A 21,767-nucleotide genomic window follows, 5' to 3' on the forward strand; every position below is an offset into this window, starting at 1 on the left:
TTAGGTTCTATCATTCACCCAAAAAAAAAAAAAAAAATGGTAGATTCTATCATTTACACGAAAAAGGTAGATTCTATTATTGTAGATATTAATACATATAGTTGACCCAATCAATACTGATTGAGATCAAAACACAATTTTTAATTTTGGAAAGATATACACTAAAAGATAGCATAGTCCCTACACTAGTGAGGGAATTAATGGGAACACATGCATAAGCAATAATAGGAGGGGATTCCCATTTTTTTTTATAAAAGGCGGGGCCACAGACCACTTGCTTTCGGATCTTAATCCTCTTTAATTCTTAATCATACAATTCTCTCTGTATACACCATATTTACACATTTTCAAAATTCAACGGTTATATCAATTTTTTTAGAATTCAAATCCATATTTACACCTCAAAATATCTTAAACTATTATAACCTATGGATTATGAAATGTACAAGTGTCCTATGTCCAGAGATTTGTACAAATAAGAATCGAAGAGGATCTAAATTTTTTCTTTTTCTTTTTCTTTTTCTTCTCTTCTTCTTGTCGTTGCATTACGGCACCTCCTTGTTCAGAGAGTGGGGAGTGGGGACTCCTTGTTCAGAGGGAGAATGGAAGGCAAAACGTACACGAATCATAAAGGACGTTCATATGCTTCACGCCACTGTTGCCACAATAGAAAGCTATTATCGTGCACCGGGGAATGACTTGTGTGAGAGGATCAAATAACTGAAAGGTGGTGGTTGAAATGTGATACGTAGACGGACTCCCTCCTGCGGCCCCCACCTCCGCATCCGCCCTCGCCCCCATTTTGGAGATTTTATTTCTTCGTTCCAACCACCATTTTGGAGTTTGCTGAAACACTGATGGAGATCTTTATACGACGCTTAGTGCGTGATCGACTTTTCTCGTCCAAGTCAAGCTCCATGAACATCTCCAGATTTCTATTTATTACTTCACCGTATGATGCTTTGATCCATGTATTTCTCTTGAAGATTCTCTGTTCTGACGAATTTGCGGAGAATCGGAGGCTTTTGGCTCTCGCAAAAATTCTACTCAGTCTACGCTGTAAGTATTATATGTGGTTTCAGGTTCAAAAAAATCTATAGTGTTCACAGTCTTTCCAGTGATTCAGTTTAGATTATACACACTGCTAGCGTGAGATTAATTAGTATCGTTTGAATATTTAAATGTTGTTTTCGGTTATTTCTCCTGGACAATGTGGTTCACTGTTGGATCCCTTTTTGAGCTAATGGACTCGAAGCAACTGTAGTTTATGATGGAGTTCGCCCCCAATAGTATTTCCAAATGGACTCTGTAGCTCTCTTGCAAGATGCAAACTGATTTAGTGAACTAGTTTTTCAGTTTAGGCAATTCGTATTGCCATATCATCAATCCCGTCCAGTTGATCTTATATCAATATTTGCGTCTTTCCCAGGGTTCATGACTTTGATTTATTCGTCAATACATATAGCCAGTTATTAGAATCCTGAAATGGTTTGAGGGGTTCAATGTTGGAGTTCTACTGTTTCCTATAATTTTCAGTTTTAAATGTTGGGTAGTTTCAAGCTCCAAGTAGTATATTTTCATTTCTTGCCAGAGATTTTGAATCTTTGGATGGCTGAACAAGCTGTGCTGAAAGCTCATGGTCAGAGCAACATTCTCTGGCAGGTGCTGTCTTATGGTGGGAGTTTTAAAATTTTGATGTTGATATTATTAAATGATTTTCATATAATTACTGTGTTTCTTTTGTGTTTTAAACACTATTTGTCTAATGAATTTATATCTGGACTTGAATCTTTCACTGATCGATTCTGGCTGTTCATCTTTTCTTTCTAATGATGTTCTATTTGTTGGTTCACTTATAGGTATTAGGATCTTTCAATGGCCGCAGTACTGGCTTCCCATGGCTGCTATTGCTGCCATGTTGAGTTAAGGGAACAAGGAAAAGCAATAGATGGTCTCAGTTTCCCCGGATCAATATCTTCTCTGAAGCTTGATAAACACACAAGGCTTGAGTATGGTATTCCTGCAAACAATAGGTTTTTCAGGTTTCGAGTGAAAGCACAACAGACAGAATCATCCAGGAGGTTTGGTACTAATGGACAAGCCGCTAAAATGGAACCTACCAGGGAAGTAACAAAGCACAAGAGGTCTTCCATAAATAGGGGAGAGATAGTGAATGGCTCAAAACGAGTTATTAACGGCACAAGCATAGTTAAAAAAAACAATGCTTCAGCTTTGGTCGAGGCACCAAAAATCAGGGGCTCTAAAGAGCTTCGTTTTATAGAGGAGCTGAAAGTTCTGCCCTCAGATGAAGGTTTCAGTTGGGCCAATGAAAATTATAGTTCCTGGCATAGGACTATAGATGTGTGGTCGTTTGTTCTTTCTCTACGCATTCGTGTTCTTTTAGACAATGCAAAGTGGGCATATATTGGAGGCTTCACAGAAGATAAACGAGTAAAATTTTATCACTCAAGTCTGTCTGTGCTCTTAGTGACATTTCTTGCATTCATTCTTAATGTATATCCTGCTTTCATTTACTTCTCGGTAGTGATATTCACACTCCCAACATATGCACAGATGTGTCACATCTCCCTGTATCTTGGTTTGTACAACTTTTTTCAGCTTGATGTTTATACGCTTTTGTTCTTCTAGAAAAGCAGAAGGCAAAGAACTGCCTTGTGGTTGCGAGAATGTGTGCTCCAACTTGGTCCAACTTTTATCAAACTTGGACAGCAGTGCTCAACCAGGTCTGATCTATTTCCACGAGAGTTTGTTGATGAGCTCGCCAAGTTGCAGGTATTTATCTTCCCAGCATTTGTGATGCTTTTGAGCATATCCCATATCCAATTTTTTCTTCTCTGTTTTGGATGACGACAATACCAAGTTCTATCGGATTCTTATTAAAAAAAGAAAAAAAAGAGTATTCTATATCTCTTATCTAATATGATGCAGGATAGAGTCCCCGCATTTTCACCAGAGAAAGCTAGAGATTTCATAGAAAAAGAATTGGGAGCCCCAATTGATGCATTTTTCAAGAAGTTTGAAGATAGGCCAATTGCTGCGGCCAGTCTTGGTCAGGTGTTTGCTCCATTTTTAATACCATATACTTGGCATGATGAAATTTTCTTTTTGGCACTTTCATACTTAAAACCTTTGAAAATATTATCTCCTTGTTATAAGTTGAGAATCAGAGATTAGGAATGATTCGACTAATCGGTAATGACAGAGGTCTTTCTTATTTATAAGAAGATTACAATAAATCAAACAAGGAAAGTAAGGTAATGCCGACTAAGCGTCCCTATCTACAACACGACTAAGCGTCCCTATCTATAATACTTACTACGGTAAATAGTAAATAATAAAACTTAACCAAGGTAAAAATAAAACTAACTGTGGTCATCTCAACACTCCCCCTCAAGTTGGTGCAAATTTATCATACATGCCCAACTTGGAGACGATTGTGAACAGCCTTGGTAAACACATCAGCTAACTGATTTGCAGTACTAACAAAGGGAATGCAGACAGTCCCTTGGTCAAGCTTCTCTTTGATGAAGTGTTTATCAATCTCAATATGCTTGGTCCTATTATGCTGAACAGGGCTATGTGTGATGTTGATGGCTGCCTTGTTATCACAATGCAGACGCATAGGACCTTCTCCATTAACTCGGAGATCACTTAGTAGGCTCCTAAGCCAAACCAACTTACAAATCCCTTGGGCTATTGTATGATATTCGGCTTCAGCGCTAGACCGAGATACCACAGATTGTTTCTTGTTACGCCAAGTAACAAGGGTCCCTCAAAGGAAAGTACAATACCCAGAGGTAAATCGCCGATTATCAATAGATCCAGCCCAGTTAACATCAGTAAATGCCTCAATCTTCAAGTGTCCCTAATTAGAATACAAAATACCCTTTCCAGGAGTGGATTTCATAGGATTCGGTACACAACATCAAGGTGAGATGTCCTAGGATCATGAAGAAAACGGCTAACAATACCCACAACATAAGCAATATCGGGCCTGGTGTGGGACAGGTAGATCAGACAGCCAACAATTCTCTAGTATTGCTCTTTATCAACAGGGTCACCCATTGCACTGCTCAGTTGATGATTGACCTCCATAGGGGCATTTGCAGACTTGCACCCAAGCATATCTGTCTCATAAAGGAGATCCAAAACATACTTCCTTTGGGAAATGAAAATACCTTTGTTAGATCTAGCCACTATATGTCAAGGATTGAACTCAACTCTATTGCTTAGTTGGCTGATGAATGGAATTGAAACCAGGGGATTGCATATTTGAATCCAGCTTACACATTGAATAAAAGAAAAAAAAGGATGCATGCAAACACGCGGGAAAATAGGGTTTTATAAGCATCAATCACCTTCAATCATAAATAAAGAAGGTGATATAGAGGATGAGTTTCACAAAGAATTAAAATAGGATGGATGAAGTGGAGAGGTGCGTTTGGAGTGTTGTGCGATCAACGTATTCCTATAAAACTTAAAGAAAAATTTGTAGGACATTTATACAATCAGCTATGATGTATGGTGTGGAATGTGGGTACTTAAGAAACACCATGTAGAAAAATTCAATGTAGTGGAGATGAGGATGTTGAGATGGTTGTGTGGCAAAAATAGGAAGGATAAAGTAAGGAATGATTATATTAGAGCTGATTTGGGAGTATAGCTCTGACATGATAAGCTATGAGAAAGTCATTTGAGGTAGCATGATTATATTCAATAGAGGCCTTTGGATGTATGGTGTGGAATGTGGGTACTTAAGAAACATCATGTAGAAAAATTCAATGTAGTGAAGATGAGGATGTTGAGATGGTTGTGTGGCAAAAATAGGAAGGATAAAGTAAGGAATGATTATATTAGAGCTGATTTGGGAGTATAGCTCTGACATGATAAGCTATGAGAAAGTCATTTGAGGGGGCATGATTATATTCAATAGAGCCCTTTGGATGCTTCGGTACAGAACATTGATTTGATTCAGATTGAAGAAAGTAAAAGAGTCATGGGCAGACCTAATATGACCCTAGGAGAAGTGGTGAGGAAAGACATGCATATCTTATGCCTTATCAAGTATGACCTATAGAGAAAATTAGAGGGCAAGGGTCCATGTAGCCGACCCCATCAGGTTGAGTTGTTGTTGTTGTTGTAGTATAAGCATCGATCTTCTTAGACACAATGAGTATATTCCTTTAAAAAATAAAAAAAATAAATAGGAAAAAAGAGGAGAGAATTACATATGTTATTGTAATAAAAATGACAAGAGTCCATAAAGGAAGTGTTGGGGGGTGGGGGAGCAAGTGAAAGACTGGACGAAAGAAAATTCTTAAAGTGATTTAGAAATTTGGGTAGTCTTCTGGTTAAGTATATGGGCTTAACTTAGATCCCCTTCAGGTTGACTGCTCAACATTGCTTCCTTATTTTGGACCTCTTGCGTAAAATGCTCCAGCTTTGGAAGGGCAACCATATTTTTTTGTCAGCAATCTGGAGTTGATAAGATCTGTGCTTGAGTCCTCTTACATTTTTTGGTCTTCCCCAGTCCATCATTTTGAAGTTGGAGTCTCCCTTTCTCTGGAAGGGCTGTGAAGATCCTAGATTCCTTTGCCCGGTCGGTTGGTCCTCCATCTGCCTCCCTATAGATGAAGGGGGCCTTGGCTCGAGAAGAATTAAAGATGTCAATACAACAACAACAACTACAACAACAACAACAACAAAGCCTGGTCCTCCATCCGCCTCCCTATAGATGAAAGGGCAAGTTGTATTTGCATGTTTCTTGTTCCTCTCCCCCTTTTTTCTTGGGGAGCCCTTGTTTTTTTCTCAAAAGTGATTATTTGCTTTAGTTGGAGAGGTTCTTGCCAAGGACAATAAAGAATACAAGGCAGAAGAATAATCACTAATGCTTATCACTTTGACCCGTGATCTGAAGGGTGAATTATGGGGAAAAAAGAGAGTAAATAACAAACTTATCAGACTTCTACCCTGTGAAAGTGCTTTCTTGACTAGTAGTTGATTTTATTTTATATTTTTTAATGGGCTTTTTTTCTTTTTGCTGATTTTGGTATTTTGTCTTTAGGTGCATCGAGCCATTTTACATAACGGAGAGAAGGTGGTTGTGAAAGTTCAGCGGCCCGGTCTGAAGAAACTTTTTGATATCGATTTACGTAAGTGATTCTCATTCCCTGGAAGCTTGTGCTGTTGTTCCTTATGGTTTTGTGGGATGGTAAAACTCACTACATACTTACACAGTCGAATTTTGCTGGGGGTGCCTGGGGTTAATGTTTATTATGGCTTTGTTCCAACAAATATTTGAATGAGTTGCATTCAATTTCATTGTGCTTAATGTTTTCAAATATTATTTTTAACAGTAATGTTCTTTGGAAGTTTGTAATAATCAGTTGGTTTTCCATGTATTTAGTAAATTTTTATTGTATATCGAAGGGGAATACTTATCCTAAATGATAATCTGAATCATTCCTTATCCAGATGCAGACCCCATTGGAATGTACTCCCTTTAATGTAATGGCAAATCATGATCCCATGTACAGATGAATTTGACCACATTTTAATAACTATAAAGAAATAAAATCTCGGCAACATTGTTTGACTTTTAAGTTGGTTTTGGCTATAAATTATAGAGATAGCATTTAAATTTTTTTTCTGGGATAAATAGAAATGTTATTTTACTTTCGTCATGTTTGGTGCTATTGGGATTTCTTGACTCCATCTAATTCAATTGTCTATCTTGTTTTTATTTTTGGACCATAACTATAGCACATGTTGATTATTTTTCTCATCTCTTCATCCTTTTCCTCCCTTTTTGAGGTCAGTTTCGGTTTATTGTGTCACTCAGTCAGAAATATGGGACAGTGAGATATATTTCATTTTATTTTAGAAGTAAGGATGCTGTTAATCGAAGAAATAATCTACTAAAAGATATAGCCTGATAAGTTATTTCTTCAAGACTTCATTCATGCTCAATATAATGAACTTGTTGGTAATGGCTACACAATTGCAACTGCTGAAGAAAGAATAATCTCCAAACCACCCCCCCCCAAAAAAAAAAAAAAAATATTTGTGTATACATATACATCATGTTGTTGTTGCTGCTAGTTTTGACTTACATGAGTTTGTATGTATATTTAACTACACGCCATTTGACTCATCAGATGTTTATTTAGATGTTGTTTACTGATAAATTATGTCCACAATTTTACTCAATTTATTTCTGGTCCTTAATTTTCATTTCAATCAGTTTGCACCTGTTTTCAGGAAATCTAAAACTAATTGCCGAGTACTTTCAGAGAAGTGAAAAATTTGGAGGTCCTACTAGGGATTGGATGGGTGTATATGAAGAATGTGCCACGTAAGTATTAAGCAATGTTTTGGACTGTTTGGTCATATATTTTATTCTTTTAATTCAAGTATCATCTTAATCATGGAAATACTATTCCTTTTCTGCTCCTTTTCATGATTTTAAGAATATTGATTTCATTGTTCTTATGAAAACTCCTATCCTCCTAGAAGACATAGTTGTTGGAAAATTTTGTTGACTGCAGTCAGTAGAAATATGTCTTTAAAAGAAAAGAAAGAAAATGTTTTGAGGTGGTTTAACTTCAGTATTTGTACCATCCTTGTCCTTTTAAATGAGATATATTTCTTTAATGGGATTTTCTTATTGACACCCCCCTCAAGGTCTCAAAAAGTTTGTAAACTTAATTTTGCCCTCATTAGCATTGTACATTTTTTCTTTCAATTAGAGTAAAACTGTGTCATCTCACATCTATACTCAAAAAGTGTGCGAGATGGCGAGACATGATAGCCCTAGCAAATGACATGATGGTAAGTCACTTTCAAAATATTTTGGAAACCTTTTTCTGCCCCTGACTTAAAGAACTTTTGGGAATAAGACAAGGGTAAGCCAAAAGAAGGTTACGTGTTCTAAATATACCCATAGAGATGCCATTCAGACAGTCCCTTCTTTAATACATCTTGAAAAAAGTACACAGAACTGGTGAGCATCTAGGGAAAGTTTTACGCACACAACCCAAGAAGCCTCCATGGAGGGGCCCTAGTCTGGCCCACTCTTAAGGCCCAGAACAACTCAAAGACAGAATTGTGTTGGCCGTAAAGCTCAAATGGGCTACACTAATGTTGGAGGTAAGATAACATAATCTCCTCCGATTTGTGATAGTGAGACTTGAAAAAAGAACAAAACATAATTCAAAAGAATATAGTGGTAAGAAGTTACTCTTCCCATTTTTGTCCTCCTCTTTTCTTTTGGGGGGGGGGGGGTTGTGTGTGAGAAGTGTGTGGTTGGAGGATTAGAAGTAGGTGAAGGTGGAATTTGATCTACCTGGCCACAACAATCCAAGGTCCTTATCACTGGGGCAAGTGGCATACCAGTACCGTCAACCTTTATCTTCTTTTCTTCATCATTTCATTACCTATGGTTTTCTTAGAATTGTGACAATAGGAGTAAAGCCCTTTGGTATCTACCTTTGCTGCAAAGTGTAAACTAAACGACTGGAATAAAGAAAAATAATTTTTGTAGTAGTTAATTATTACTCTTTTGATCCAAAATTGAGTGTACTGAAAAATAATTTAATTCAGAAGTGAAAAAATGTTGATTTAAGTGATTGAAGTTTATGAGATGTTTTGATGTATCTTCGGCTGCTTCTTGACAAATTGATTCAACCATCAATAGGCATTTCTGGTACTCTTGTGTATTGGACTTCTCTTGACTTTTAATTTCAAACTAGCTCAGGATTTCCTACTGACAGTAAATGTGCTTGTTTATCTGAAATATGATAAATAAATATATTGATCATTCTCTGCATTTTTGTGAATTTCAGGATTTTGTATCAAGAAATTGATTACATAAATGAGGGTAAAAATGCTGATCGGTTCCGCCGGGATTTCCGAAACATAAAGTGGGTTCGTGTACCTGTATGTTACCTGCTACAAGACTACCATAAATTTTCAGTTGTGCCTTCTTGTTTTAGCTGGTCTTTCAAATTAGAATTCCATGGATGTATTTGACTTGTTGGTGACCAAAGTTATTTATTAAACAGTTTTTCTGAATCTTATGGTGAGTTTTTTTCTTTTCTTTTGTAGCTGGTGTTTTGGGATTACACTGCCACGAAGGTATTGACACTGGAGTATGTTCCAGGTTAGACTAACTATTATGAATAAAAAATCATATGCTTTAGTTTGTAGCATTGATGTTCTGTTGAAAGTTCTAGTGCTTTTTTCCCGTGAACAGGCATCAAAATCAACAATTTGGATGTGATAGGTGCGAGGGGCTATGATCGTTCTCAAATTTCTTCACGTGCAATTGAAGCATATTTAATTCAGGTTGCAAACCGTAGCTTCCGTATTTCAATCAAATTGAACTAACGGAATACTTCTCCAGTTGCAAACCATATATATATATATAATATGTTTACCGTTTTGAACAAATGGAATGAAAAATATAAATTAGCTATTTCAAATCTTCTGTTATAATTTTAATCATGTTTTAATTATATTATCCAGTAAGTACCATTGTGTTGCATTAACGCTGCTCTGTGGTGCTAATTCAGATACTAAAAACTGGCTTCTTTCATGCGGATCCTCATCCTGGAAATATTGCTATTGATGTGGATGGAGCACTCATTTACTATGATTTTGGCATGATGGGGGAGATAAAATCTTTCACTCAGGAAAGATTGCTTAATCTTTTCTATTCATTTTATGAAAAGGATGCAAAAAAGGTTTACTTTTTATCTTACTGTGGTTTGGAATGTTGTGTTTCGCATTCTTGCATATATAATGTTTGTTGTGGATACTCATTGGAAACATATGACATCATCTATAATTGCTTTTAGAACATTTATCAGACAAATATATGATATCATCTATAACTGCTTAATTCTCAAGATTATTTGCACTTAATATTTGAAACATGTCAAGCATGGCCATAAATTCATGATGTTTAATTGTGACCACTGGACCATCTCAACCAGTGTTAATAAAACCAGTTCATTTGTTTTGAACCTAATGTCTAAGAAGACAAATTCTAAGATTGAAATCCAGGGTAAATGGAATGGAAGGGACTCTATTTTATGCATTAAAGATACTGAAAAAGCAGCTGGACTTGGACATGCCATAGTTGTATTAGGCAGCCATCATGTCATTCATAGAAACTTTACAGCAGCACATTGGTAGTGTGGTCCAGTTCAAGTGTGGGAGAGTGGTCACTTTGCCATAAAAAGGAGGTGTACTTAATGGATAGCTGTTTCGTGGTAGGTTCCACCTCACTGCTTGCACATACAGCTTCTGTTGTCATATCATAAATGACATTCTTAATCCACTGGAAAGGTACCTGGATCTTTTTATAAAGAAATTCTGGACCAGAACATGCAGCGGTGCATTCTCTTGTCCACCATGAGGATGTACTAGTACAAATTCTTCCCTCATTTGTTATAAATAAGGGCCTTGTTTTGCCCCATTGTCTGAGCGAAAGGGATTAATTGAGTGGAGAGGTGGAACAGGATTTTTGGTTGATGCCAATCAAATGTGTAAGGCTTAGTGAGTAGTTTTTGCGAAGTTGATATATATTATTCTATATTACCTCTATATATTAAGAAATGACCACATCTTCATTCACGTTAGAATTGAGATGCATACTTTGAAATGTGACGTTCATCTTTTACCTACCAAAAAGAAGCACAATAAAGTTGAAAGCCTTGCTGTATTGACTTTAACTAAGGAGTTTTCACCATGCAGGTAATGCAAAGCCTGATAGATCTTGAAGCACTACAGCCCACTGGAGACATGTCATCGGTATGCTATTTTGACATTCATCTATTAAATTTAAAAGAAGAATCAAAATGCAATTTAAGTTTTGCGGTTTTCTGTGCCAATATGGGTGACATGTCTTCCCATCACTCCTGTGTCTGTTTCTATTTTCTAACAAATATTTACAATATAATGCAGGTGAGGAGGTCTGTGCAGTTTTTCATGGACAATTTACTAAGTCAGACACCAGATCAGCAGCAAACTTTGGCCACAATTGGTGAGGTATGCAAGATCTGAGCATACCACTTTGACATCAAAATTTAAGTTAGAATTAATTTGAAAAATGGGGCACTGATGTTTCTATATTTCCTCTGTTTCATACTAATATATAGATCAGAGTTGGACTTGCTTTCTTATTTTTCATAAACTGTTTCCCAGTTGTTAAGCTTTTGATTTTACAGGTTCAGAGGTTGTAATGTTAAGCTGGAACACCTAGGTGAAACTCAAAGAAAATTATTATCAGCAGAGACCAATTGCATTAAACCTGATTTAATTTTTGAAATATATCTAATCAGTGTCATATATGTTCCATCGTCATTAAACTTTTCATGTCTTGGTTGTTTTTGCCATTTAATTGGGACAGAGAACCTTATTAACTACAATATCTGCTTCTTATTGATGGAAAACATAAGATAGAGAAAATAATAGGACAACCTTGTACAAATCCGTACCTCTTTCGTTAATGAGATAATTTCTTGTCTTTGTGGGTACAGGTTTTATTTTATTTTATTTATTTATTATTATTATTTTTAATTGTATTGCTAGTCATGGAACACACAAGATGGTCATTTGCTCATTTTATCCTTGATCATATAAATGGCCCCTACTATTGTCCATACAGAGGCATAATTGGTGTGGTTTTCCCTGCAGGATTTATTTGCAATAGCCACAGATCAGCCTCTACGCTTCCCCTCCACATTTACTTTTGTAATGAGGGCTTTTACAACACTTGAAGGTTCGATTGAACATGGATTTGAATGTGTTTCCGGTTTTCATTTGAAGTTATGGGGTACATGTATAGGTTTTATATTTTATGTTGGGGGATACCACTTTTATCTTTGTTTTTACACAGTCAAAACCAGCCCAAACGTAAATTTCTGGTTTGATGTCTGAAACCATGCATTTGCAATGATCTTGACCATTCATTTGACCAGCCCTTGGACTGACTATGATGCAGTCTTTGGTCACCAGCAGTAGTGCCAGGAAGAAGAAAAAGAAGAAGGCCTGCGGCCAGAACCAGAATAATTTAGTCTAGGCCTAGCCTGGCCCTACCTGGCCAGAATTTGCTCCAACAACTCCATCTCAAGTGTAGTCCAGTCGTAGGGTCTTATTTTATTTGTTATTTCTCTTAGTACTTAGGTGATTGAGTCAGTTTAGGACTGCAATAGGAGTAATCAATTCCAGTCCTTGATATTCTTTATTATTTTAGTATTTGAGTCAAGGAAGGATTCCAATACAACCTGAGGCTGGAGACTTTAGTCAGTCTTTGTTTCTGTTTATTTTCTTCTTTATGGTCAGGATTGGTTCAAACCCTTCCTTTTCAATGTCTGATTCAGTTTACAGAAGCTTCATATAAGCTTATAATAGGCTTAACAGCCCCCCATTGATTTTTGTGAATGAAGAAAGCTTTAGCTGCAACTATGGTCTGTAGATGTCAAGCTGGCATCTTTGGATTTAGTAGTTGCTTTCTGCTGTGTATGGTTTCTAGACTGTGTTCAGGTGGATTCCTGAATGTGTTATCTTTCCAATCTCCACTTTCCTTCTCTCCAAGCAATATAGGTCGTATATCTCTATAATTCTTAAGTCCTGCGATTCTATTTCTGGTTGTAATTTCGGTTTCAGTCTCTGATTAATTCTGGTTAATTTCTTTGAGTTAATCTTTACATAAACTCTGCTGAAACTTGCTGTCAAATTGCTTAACTAATCAGTTTCAGATTCTGTTTGGTCTCAGTTTTCCAATTGAATTGGAGTTCCTACTGCAACTCAATTTCTCAAATCCTGGTTTTCTGGAACTAATCTCGAGTTTTGATTCTTGCTACTGTTTAAGGTTTCATAAATATGTTTAATCATTAAATCAGATTAGTATTTGATTCTGTTTTGAAACCCTAAGGCCTTGCCGTCAAATTTACTGTTTACCCTGGGTTTTCAAGCTTCCTATTTGCAGTCTCTTCAATATTTCTAAATCTGACCTTCAGAGTAATTTCAAGCTTTGCTGGAATATTCTACTGCCTGTTTGAGAATTTCTTTCTCATCTGATCTGTTTTGACTGCATCAGAAAGTTTTCCCCTAAATATGTTTCCTTAATTTCATTTGATTCTGGATTTCTCAGGGATTTCTGAATATTAATTCTTAGGTGATCTAAAAATCCCATTAGACAATATTTGAAAATTTTACATTGTTTGGTAGAGGTTTTAGAAGTGAACAATTGATCCATTTGAATCATGGATGAGTTGAACTTATGACTATGCCATGCATGTACCCATTTCATTTATCTGTACATGGACTGCTTAAATATATGGGTGCTGAAACACAGTCATCGCAGTAGGATTGGATGCAGATCCTTTGTGCTGCAGTATCTGGATTATCCCCATGAGCCAGTCATGAGATAGCCAAGGCATCCTGAGAACGCTAATTAAATAAACCTAAGAAAACTCTTCTGCTAGTCAGTCGTATTTCCTAAATTATGAATAGATGCTTTTATCGAGCTCTTGATTGGGCTTATGGAATAATCCCTGAAATACAGTAGCAGAGGATATGGACTGTTAAGTGCTTAAGCAATTATTACTTGGTTTAATAAAAATCAAACAATTTAGAGGCGACAATCAGGAAGAACAGGGTCAGCAGGAAACCTTCAAGCTTAGGAACTGATTTGAGCTCTTATTATTGCTCCAGGAATTGGTTATACGCTAGATCCTGATTTTTCCTTTGTGAAGATTGCTGCACCGTATGCGCAGGTAAATGTGTTTTACTTAAAAAATGAGATGCATATTTTTTCCTAAGTTTAGAAACATTATTATCCAAAGAAATCTACCTCTAATATCTGGCAAAAGTACAGGAGCTATTAGATTTAAAAGGGAAGCAGCGCTCTGGAACACAACTTGTGGAGGAGATAAGCAGACAAGCCAATGATGTACTTTTTTTTTACCTGTTCCTTTTCTTTCAAAGCCTTGTTTATATTTTTTTTAAACAATGGATGGTTGTTATAATAGGTATTGTCTCTTTCATATTATGGTGAAACTATTTCTGATAGTTGATAGATGGTAGTTCTATGATGAAAATCTTCCCCTGACGGAGCTTCACATTTACAGTACTTTGTCATTATTATTCATATTCTGTTAGTAGTCTCCTATTATTGCTTTTCTTTGTCCTGAGGATGAGAATGGTGCCTGTTTAGGACAAAGAAGTTTCTATGCTTAGAGGCAACAGTAAGGTTGTTCCAATGTGAGCAAGTGGTCGCAGATTCAAGTCTGACAGAGCCAGAAAACAGCCTCTCTGCGAAGCGGGAGTATGGCTGTGTACATTATGACACTCCCCAGACCCCAAAGCGGCGGGAGCCTCTTGCACTGAGTACGGCTTTTTTTTTTTTTTTTCAAAGTTTTTATGCTTCACGGGATTTTAGGATTATTAATTAGGAGATCAATTTAACCTATTGATTATCGTAGTTGAGTAACCTTGTTTAAAAAAAAAAAAAAGAACGACCTCGTTGTGTAAATGGAATTGCCATTTTTTATCTCTAAAACTGGAGAGAAACATAAAAGCACCATATAGTTGATGCTTTTAGTCTATACACTAAAGATGGACACATCTTATATTAAATGTTCGTAGTTTTTTATTTTAAGAATGTCTGTGATACTTATAATCCAAGTGCCTTTATAGTAGAACTAAAGCTAATTAGGAAGCACTTCTAATATATTCTTGTTAGATTCATACAAACATTTTTCCTATAAATAAGTGAGTGAGACTGTGAATATTTTTAATCTGTTGTAGGTCTGAATAGAAGATAAGGTACATAGGATGAATTTTGATTATGTAGCATAAAGAGTGGAATTTCATGTATGAAGTGCCAGGGTTCATGCACTTTCATGTTTTTTTTTCCTGCATGAAACTTGTGCTTAAGCATTTGTGAGGTAAAAATTTATGCCAAGTTAAATATTTACATACAATTCATGCTTAACTATATGAGTCATATAATTTACTACTGTTCCTTTTCAAACTTTAGGTGAGGTTTCTATTTTACATTCGCATCATAGTACAACATGGTATAGATCATGTAGAATATCTAACAGTATTCCGGCTGGGAGACTGAAGCAGGAAAAATGCAACAAAAATCAGATGTTGGTAGAGGAAACTAAACACCCAGAGTATTGCTTTATTATCCTTCATTTGTCCAATGTAAACCATTAAGCAAATCATTCATCAAGATTGTAAAAGGCAAAAACAACACAGGTTGATTTATAACTTAAATTATTTTCTGTATGTGTGTCAGTCATTATCTCATCTGTCAGGATTATTTTTTATTCTCTCCAAAATGTGCAAATTCCATATCATAATGCTTAATTACAACTTTGTGTTAGCTTAAGAGTTAAGATGCATAGCATGAGAGAAGCATTACAAATATTTAGTATTAGGAGGGTTTTCTGCCAGGCTGCATGGCACTTGTGCCAGCGCAGGAGCCAATGGGAGTGCACGCACGGGCATCCAAGGGTAGGGGCGGGTGGTCATTTCACTGCCCCATGTGAGAGGGCGCTGCTGGGAAGCGTTATTTTTCCCATAATATTAATAGAAATCCTTATTCAAATTTGAAAGATATTTGAGTTTTGCAAATAGCTTGGGTTCTCAATTTCTGACCAGATCCATGGTATGATCTGGAAACGTAGCGGGTGTTACATGTCTAATGAAGAGGACCAGGACCAACCATAGCAGGTGGAAAAAAATCAGCTTGAATAAGAAATACCAACAATGCATATCTTCTTCTCTTATCTGAATTGTCAAGAAAAAGAGAGATTACTAAAGCGAAGCTCCCAAAAATAATGCATACTCAAGATGCTCAAAATCAAATTTATTAGGCCGGTTCTTGGTGTATAGAATGTTGTTGGATGGATCCATCCAGCTGTTAGTTCTGATCCTCTGAAGAGAAAACAAATATTAGTTCTTTGGTCCCCAGACCACACAGATCTTTTCTCCCTGGTTTCCAAAAGACTCCTTGCAACGCTTCTTATATATTGCTTTTCTAGTCCATATTTTAACTAAGATGTCTGTACAAATACAGTTTTATGTTTAATTGCAGGCCAGAGCATACACCATGTCCATGCCATACAGAGTCCAGCGTATAGAGGAATTCGTGAAACAACTTGAGACAGGAGATTTAAAACTCCGAGTGAGGGTACTTGAGGTAGTTTAGACTTCTCAACTTCTTTAGATTATTGCTGAACAAATTGAATGTTAGTTTTACTGAAAATAGTAAAATCATAGAAAATCTGGTTTACTGACGAAGGCAAGTGTGGACTTTTTCTGGTAGAATACAGTTATAAATCTTGGATCCAAAATCTCCTTTGTGACTGCTTCCCACTCACCATAAGCAGTGAGGTTCAGATCCCTTTCAAAATATTATAGTAATGAGTACAATGGGCTGGGCTCATTGTTCAAAGTTGGCAAAGGGAGTCATGGTAACCAAAGTCACTATGGTGCGAAGGCAAGTAATGCAGGAGTAGATTACAAGTAACTAACTCCGCAGTTTGTAACCCTAAACAATACAAATAGGAGTAAGAAACAAAAAAATAATACCATCAAATAAATCCCCAAGGATACAATACCCATATAGGAGCAAAACCAGCCCAAAACCTAACCCGATAGGAGAGAGAAAGACCTGTTATAGAGCTGGAGAGAGAGAGAGGTGCGGCCAGGGCTGTGGGAGTCCGATTGAGTTGCATTCTTGGGCATAGATAGTCCCTAGGGAGGGTACAAAAACCCCCAAAGTTGAGAGGATTCTGATGGCTGGTTGTGAAGTTACAAGCTTTCTTGATTTTCTGACCTAGGAGAGAAAACTGAGAATAACCTTCACGAACAGCAGCTGAATGCTTCCAATAGTGACTAGGTAAGGATCATGAGACCCTTATGAGGCTTGGAATACCCTGATTGAAGACCTGGCTGAACAGAGTACAGAAGAGAGAAAGAGAGGAGATCGATCTCTCTCCTATTTTCTTTAGGATTGCTGATCGGTTCTGATTTCTGGAGACTTTTATCAAAATCTGAATTATATCTCTTGAATGTTATAGTAAATAAAATAAAAAAGAAGAATAAGACAGATGGGAGATTGAGAAGGGTGAAAGAGAATAAAGGAAGTGGCTATCTCAGCCTGGGCTTCTCACCCACAGCTATCTCAGCTGCTCTAAGCATTTAGTTACAAACTTTTTTTCATAAATGCAAACTTTCTTTCATTCAAATCTCCTCAATAATGGACATATGCCTCTCTATTTATAGAGGGGAAGTTTACAATCATACTAATACTAGAAGCTAGTTTCCCAATAGGACTAGACACTCCTACTACAACTAGGAATTCAAAATAGGACTAGGACTTGACTTTATGACTCCAACATGGAGTAGGACTAACTAACTAATAGTCCATATAGGACTTTACAACCAACTAATGGCCTAATGGGCCTTTGAATAGCAACTAATTAAACTAATGAATAAAATCCCGTTTTCCTACCTTCTACCCATATTTTAGGCCCATTAAAGTGGCCCATTTCAAAGAAAACACAAGGGATCAAAGGCCCAATACATACATAACACAACCCAAGGCTTATTTACAATAAAATAAGCCCAATTGACTTATCTACATCAGCAAGTCAAGGTGATGGTCAGCCATCATTACCAAAGCAATAAGGTGAGCACCAAGACTAGGTATTTAAGGTTGTGTGCCCAAGGATTAAAGTATCAGTATCGGTCGTCGTATCGGTCATCCAAAATTAAGATACTTATCGGAGGGTATCGTATCATATCGGAGATACGCTAAGATACACTAAAGATACGCACATAAATGGATATAAAACACCTTTTTAAACACTTTTGCATAAAAATTTGTTATAAAAAGCTATTGATAACATGTATTATACATAAATACTAAATTGAGGGTATCACACTAAGAATTCAAGGTTTGTAGTTGTCCTATAAATGTAAAATCCTTGTTCCTAACCTTGATTTCCACTTTAGTTAGAGAGAAATATGGCTAGCAGCAACTTTGGAATAAAAACCCCAATTTTTCCAATAATACCCTCCGATAGAATTTCTTTCATAAATCGTGTTTTCTAAAATAATACCCATCTTGGCCATTATATGACTGTAGCGCACTGTATCGGTACATACCGATACTCACCGATATGTATCGATACTCACCGATATGTACTGATCGATACATACCGATACGTAGTGATACTCATCGATACATACCGATCGATACATACAAATACTCACCGATACATACCGAAACGTATATTTCACCTCGATTTTATATTTTCCATAGAGTATCAGTACGTATTAATAGTGTATTGGTGCATATCGGTATGTATAGTAGGATATATTTCGATACGAAAGGATTTTAAAAATTCTATGTATCGTATCGGTGTGTATTGTATTGGTCGGCTAAATTTAAGATACGTATCAGAGGGTATCGTATCGGTATCAGAGATACTTTAAACCATTGTGCCTTGACCCATAAGGTGACTGGTGAGAGAAGACCAGCTGAAAACGTTTAGATCTTACATGTCTAGCAACGTAACAATGTTTTATCAAAAAAATTCCAAAACAAATAAAGTAAACCTTTCCAGGAGGGGCTGTTTTGACATTTTCTCATATTCAAACTTTTTGTTCTAGATCATTTTGTTTCATTCCATATTTTATTCTTTAATTTTCCTTTCACAACATAATATATCTGTTGCTTTCAATGTTTTTGTTCATCAGTCAGAAAGAGCTGCTCGAAAGGCAGCTGTACTTCAAATGGCCACTATTTATACAGTTTTTGGTGGGACCCTGCTAAGTATTGGGATCACAGTTAGCAGCCAAGGTAGCCAAGTAATAGCGAATGGATCTTTCATTGGAGCTGGTAAGATTAGCTTCTTTTTTTCCTTTTTTCACTTAAAGTTGTTTCCTATATAAGCATGCAGTACCAAATGAACCATTTCTATGATGGTAGATCATAACTAGTCCCATCTCCCACCCCCAAAATACCCCCCTCAAAAATAATTTGCAGGTGTTTTCTTCTCACTATTAATTAGGGCCATGCAAAGGGTGAAGAAGCTTGATAAATTTGAGAAGATGATTTGATTCCTGTGCAGCAAGCAAGCGCCTCTCTTACCTATATAGTGAATCTAATTTTTTTCCTTTCAAATCATAGTTGTCAAAGCATCGCCTAGGCAACGAGGCTTTTTTTAGGGACTAAGGTGTTCCACCACCTTATTGTATAGTATTTATTATTAGGAGAAAAGAACCCTGCCCGCTAGTTCTGGTACATGCCTAGTAGACACAGCAGGGCAGAAAGACCATGCTGCCTCTACATTGAAGATGCTTGTGCACAACCTCCCATTGGCTAGTGTACCTACGCCAATGAGCAGCATTTTGTAATCCTTATTATTATCAAATAAGATTTAATGCCTTCTCTAATCTTTTGATTGGGTTTGTGTAGAATGTTTATATACAATGTGATGCATGGGGCCTTTGTAAAAAATAAAAAATAAAAAATAAAAAATAAAAAATAAAAAATAAAAAAATAAAAAAATAAAAAAATAAAAAAATAAAAAAATAAAAATAAAAATGAAAGAAAGGCAGAAGAAGATTTCGTTGGTGGGTGGTATTTATCCAATTGTGCTCGCATGTCCTTTTCCAACCATCAATCTCAAGAATATCTTTGTTTGTCGTGCGACTCCTCGTCTCCTCCAAGGTTTAAGAACTTGTTTCATTTCGGTGTTTTGGTCAATCCAAAACAACTGAAATTTTGGCAAAACAATGTATTTTTTCAATGTGTTTTGCTTGGCCATTTTGGAGGGCTAATGGTTGAAATAGAAAAATGATCGAAACGAGATGACCAAAATGTCAATGAACTAGTGCATTTTTTGGATCGAAATGAGCAAAATTTCGGCGAGATGACCGAAACTGTCTTTTTGTGTTTCAAATGCAGTTTCATTTCAGTGATAAAAAAGAAATATTTTGGTGAGATATTGCCGAGTTTTCGAACTGTGGTCTCCTCTCCATTACCGTCCCGATTTGTGTGTTTTGAAAAAAAAAATTATATATGTTTGTTCACACTAGTAAAGTTGCACATGCAAATGCACGTGTATGTGTGTGTGTGCAATTGCACATGAAAAAGAAAACTTGACTAATGAGAATGAGTATATGGCCAAACCATCTTGAGCGATGGGAATGACTATAATTTGGATTTTTGGACATATGATGGAACCTCAAGTTATTTTGTTACTAATTAAATCACATATAGTCTTGAAGAAGCCTAATGCTTGCAGAACAAAAAATGTTATAAATGGATTTTTTTTTTTTTATGAGTAATATATGAAGTTTATTATTGCTACAAGAAATAGCACTACATTCCATGACCATCTATAAAATCTTACATGAAAAGAGTACCATTTGTTCCATTTTTACCAAGTAGCATTCCCTTCATGAAAAGGGGTAAATGAAAAGAAATTAGTTACAAAACAAACAAAGCATTAGGCTATCCTGTTGAGAAGATCGACTGAACTTGATTGGAAGACATGTAGAGCACATCAATTCTTGGTATTCATGGCTTGCCCGACAGTATCTACTCTTTCTTTCATGGATTCCTTTGTCTCTTGGCCCTTGGAATCCATTGGCTAATGGTGAATAGGAAACTACTATGGAAGAAGGGGAATTTTTAAGAAACATAACAGTTGTTCAAGAAAAATATAATGTTTAACAATTGCTCAGCATGAAATGCATATGGTAAGATACACACATTCAATAGGCAATCCATAAGTAGTATAGTTAAACTTACCTGAGCATCAACTTGAATGGAAATCAGTATGTTAAGGTTGGTGGAAAAATCTAAACCAGTAATACGCTTCACTTTTGTTCTTACCTAACAATACAAATAATTTAATGCCTCCAATTGACAATATTTCATGATCTCTCTATAAGTCTTTTCAGAGTGTCCGAACTATTTACCTCATCCACCCTAACATTGTAAATGTGGATCGTAGAATCCTCCATTCCAATTGCTATCATGTTATTATCTTGTGGATGAAATGCCAAGAAGGTCACCTCTTCTTTGAGTGCCCTTTCTCTTCCACAGTCTAGAAAAGAGTCCTCTCTAGTTGTTGGCCTGCCAAAAGAAGCCCTCCCCCCCCCGAAGAGAATGGATATGGATGGACATTACTTTCTCTGGTAACTCCATTTGCAACAATCCTAGAAAGCTTGCCTTCGGCGCCACCATCAGTCACATATGGATGGAGGGTAATCTTTGTAGATGGACTTCCAATTCTAGATCCTTTGATTCAACTTGGAATTCCATCTTCTTTGATGTTAGCTCCAAGTTCTCCTTCTCCCTCCTCTGCCTCCGCCCTGTTAGAGACACCCGAGAAATAAGCTCATTGTTGTGTCCTGGGATCTTCCTACTACCTACCTCTCCCCCTCTACCTAGGGTTTTTCTGTTTTTGCTTTTTTTTCCGCTTGCAGTTTGTACATTCCCCCTCCTTTTTTTCTCATCCTTCGATAATGAATTTTTTATTCACCAAAAAGAAAATAAAAAGGCCAAGAAAGTTGATGTTGGTGGAGGGGCATGAATGTTGTCATCACCTGTAGGCCAATACAATTCTAGTAGACAAAGTTTGCAGCAAACATATAGAATTACCTTGGAATTCATCATGTTGAAAAGTGAATCTTCTCTCCCC

At 36.5% G+C, this 21,767-nt stretch overlaps 1 protein-coding gene across 5 annotated transcripts in view; it reads left to right on the forward strand.

The window, feature by feature from the left end:
• The first annotated feature begins 709 nt into the window (after window positions 1-709).
• Window positions 710-21,767, forward strand: part of LOC122076824 (protein ACTIVITY OF BC1 COMPLEX KINASE 7, chloroplastic) — a 26,269-nt gene continuing 5,211 nt past the window's right edge. The window contains exons 1-18 of one of the 5 annotated variants that reach the window (XR_006139591.1): window positions 710-1,059; window positions 1,860-2,451; window positions 2,650-2,793; window positions 2,950-3,075; window positions 6,086-6,173; window positions 7,282-7,375; window positions 8,865-8,958; window positions 9,127-9,181; window positions 9,275-9,366; window positions 9,594-9,764; window positions 10,780-10,836; window positions 10,990-11,073; window positions 11,722-11,806; window positions 13,744-13,805; window positions 13,907-13,981; window positions 14,246-14,418; window positions 16,139-16,243; window positions 18,811-18,838. Coding sequence is in view for 3 of the 5 variants with exons in the window: in XM_042642399.1 (XP_042498333.1) it covers window positions 1,876-2,451; window positions 2,650-2,793; window positions 2,950-3,075; window positions 6,086-6,173; window positions 7,282-7,375; window positions 8,865-8,958; window positions 9,127-9,181; window positions 9,275-9,366; window positions 9,594-9,764; window positions 10,780-10,836; window positions 10,990-11,073; window positions 11,722-11,806; window positions 13,744-13,805; window positions 13,907-13,981; window positions 16,139-16,243; window positions 18,811-18,952; window positions 19,100-19,173 (2,124 nt within the window). In the remaining 2 variants the exon portion in view is untranslated. Of the gene's footprint in view, window positions 1,060-1,859; window positions 2,452-2,649; window positions 2,794-2,949; window positions 3,076-6,085; window positions 6,174-7,281; window positions 7,376-8,864; window positions 8,959-9,126; window positions 9,182-9,274; window positions 9,367-9,593; window positions 9,765-10,779; window positions 10,837-10,989; window positions 11,074-11,721; window positions 11,807-13,743; window positions 13,806-13,906; window positions 13,982-14,245; window positions 14,419-16,138; window positions 16,244-18,810; window positions 18,953-19,099; window positions 19,510-19,531; window positions 19,574-21,767 lie in introns of those variants that run through there. The other 4 variants (XM_042642400.1, XM_042642401.1, XM_042642399.1 and 1 more) reach the window with 4 other exon arrangements.

The sequence above is a fragment of the Macadamia integrifolia genome, chromosome 4, assembly GCF_013358625.1.
Source record: "Macadamia integrifolia cultivar HAES 741 chromosome 4, SCU_Mint_v3, whole genome shotgun sequence".
Classification (NCBI taxonomy): Eukaryota; Viridiplantae; Streptophyta; class Magnoliopsida; order Proteales; family Proteaceae; genus Macadamia; species Macadamia integrifolia.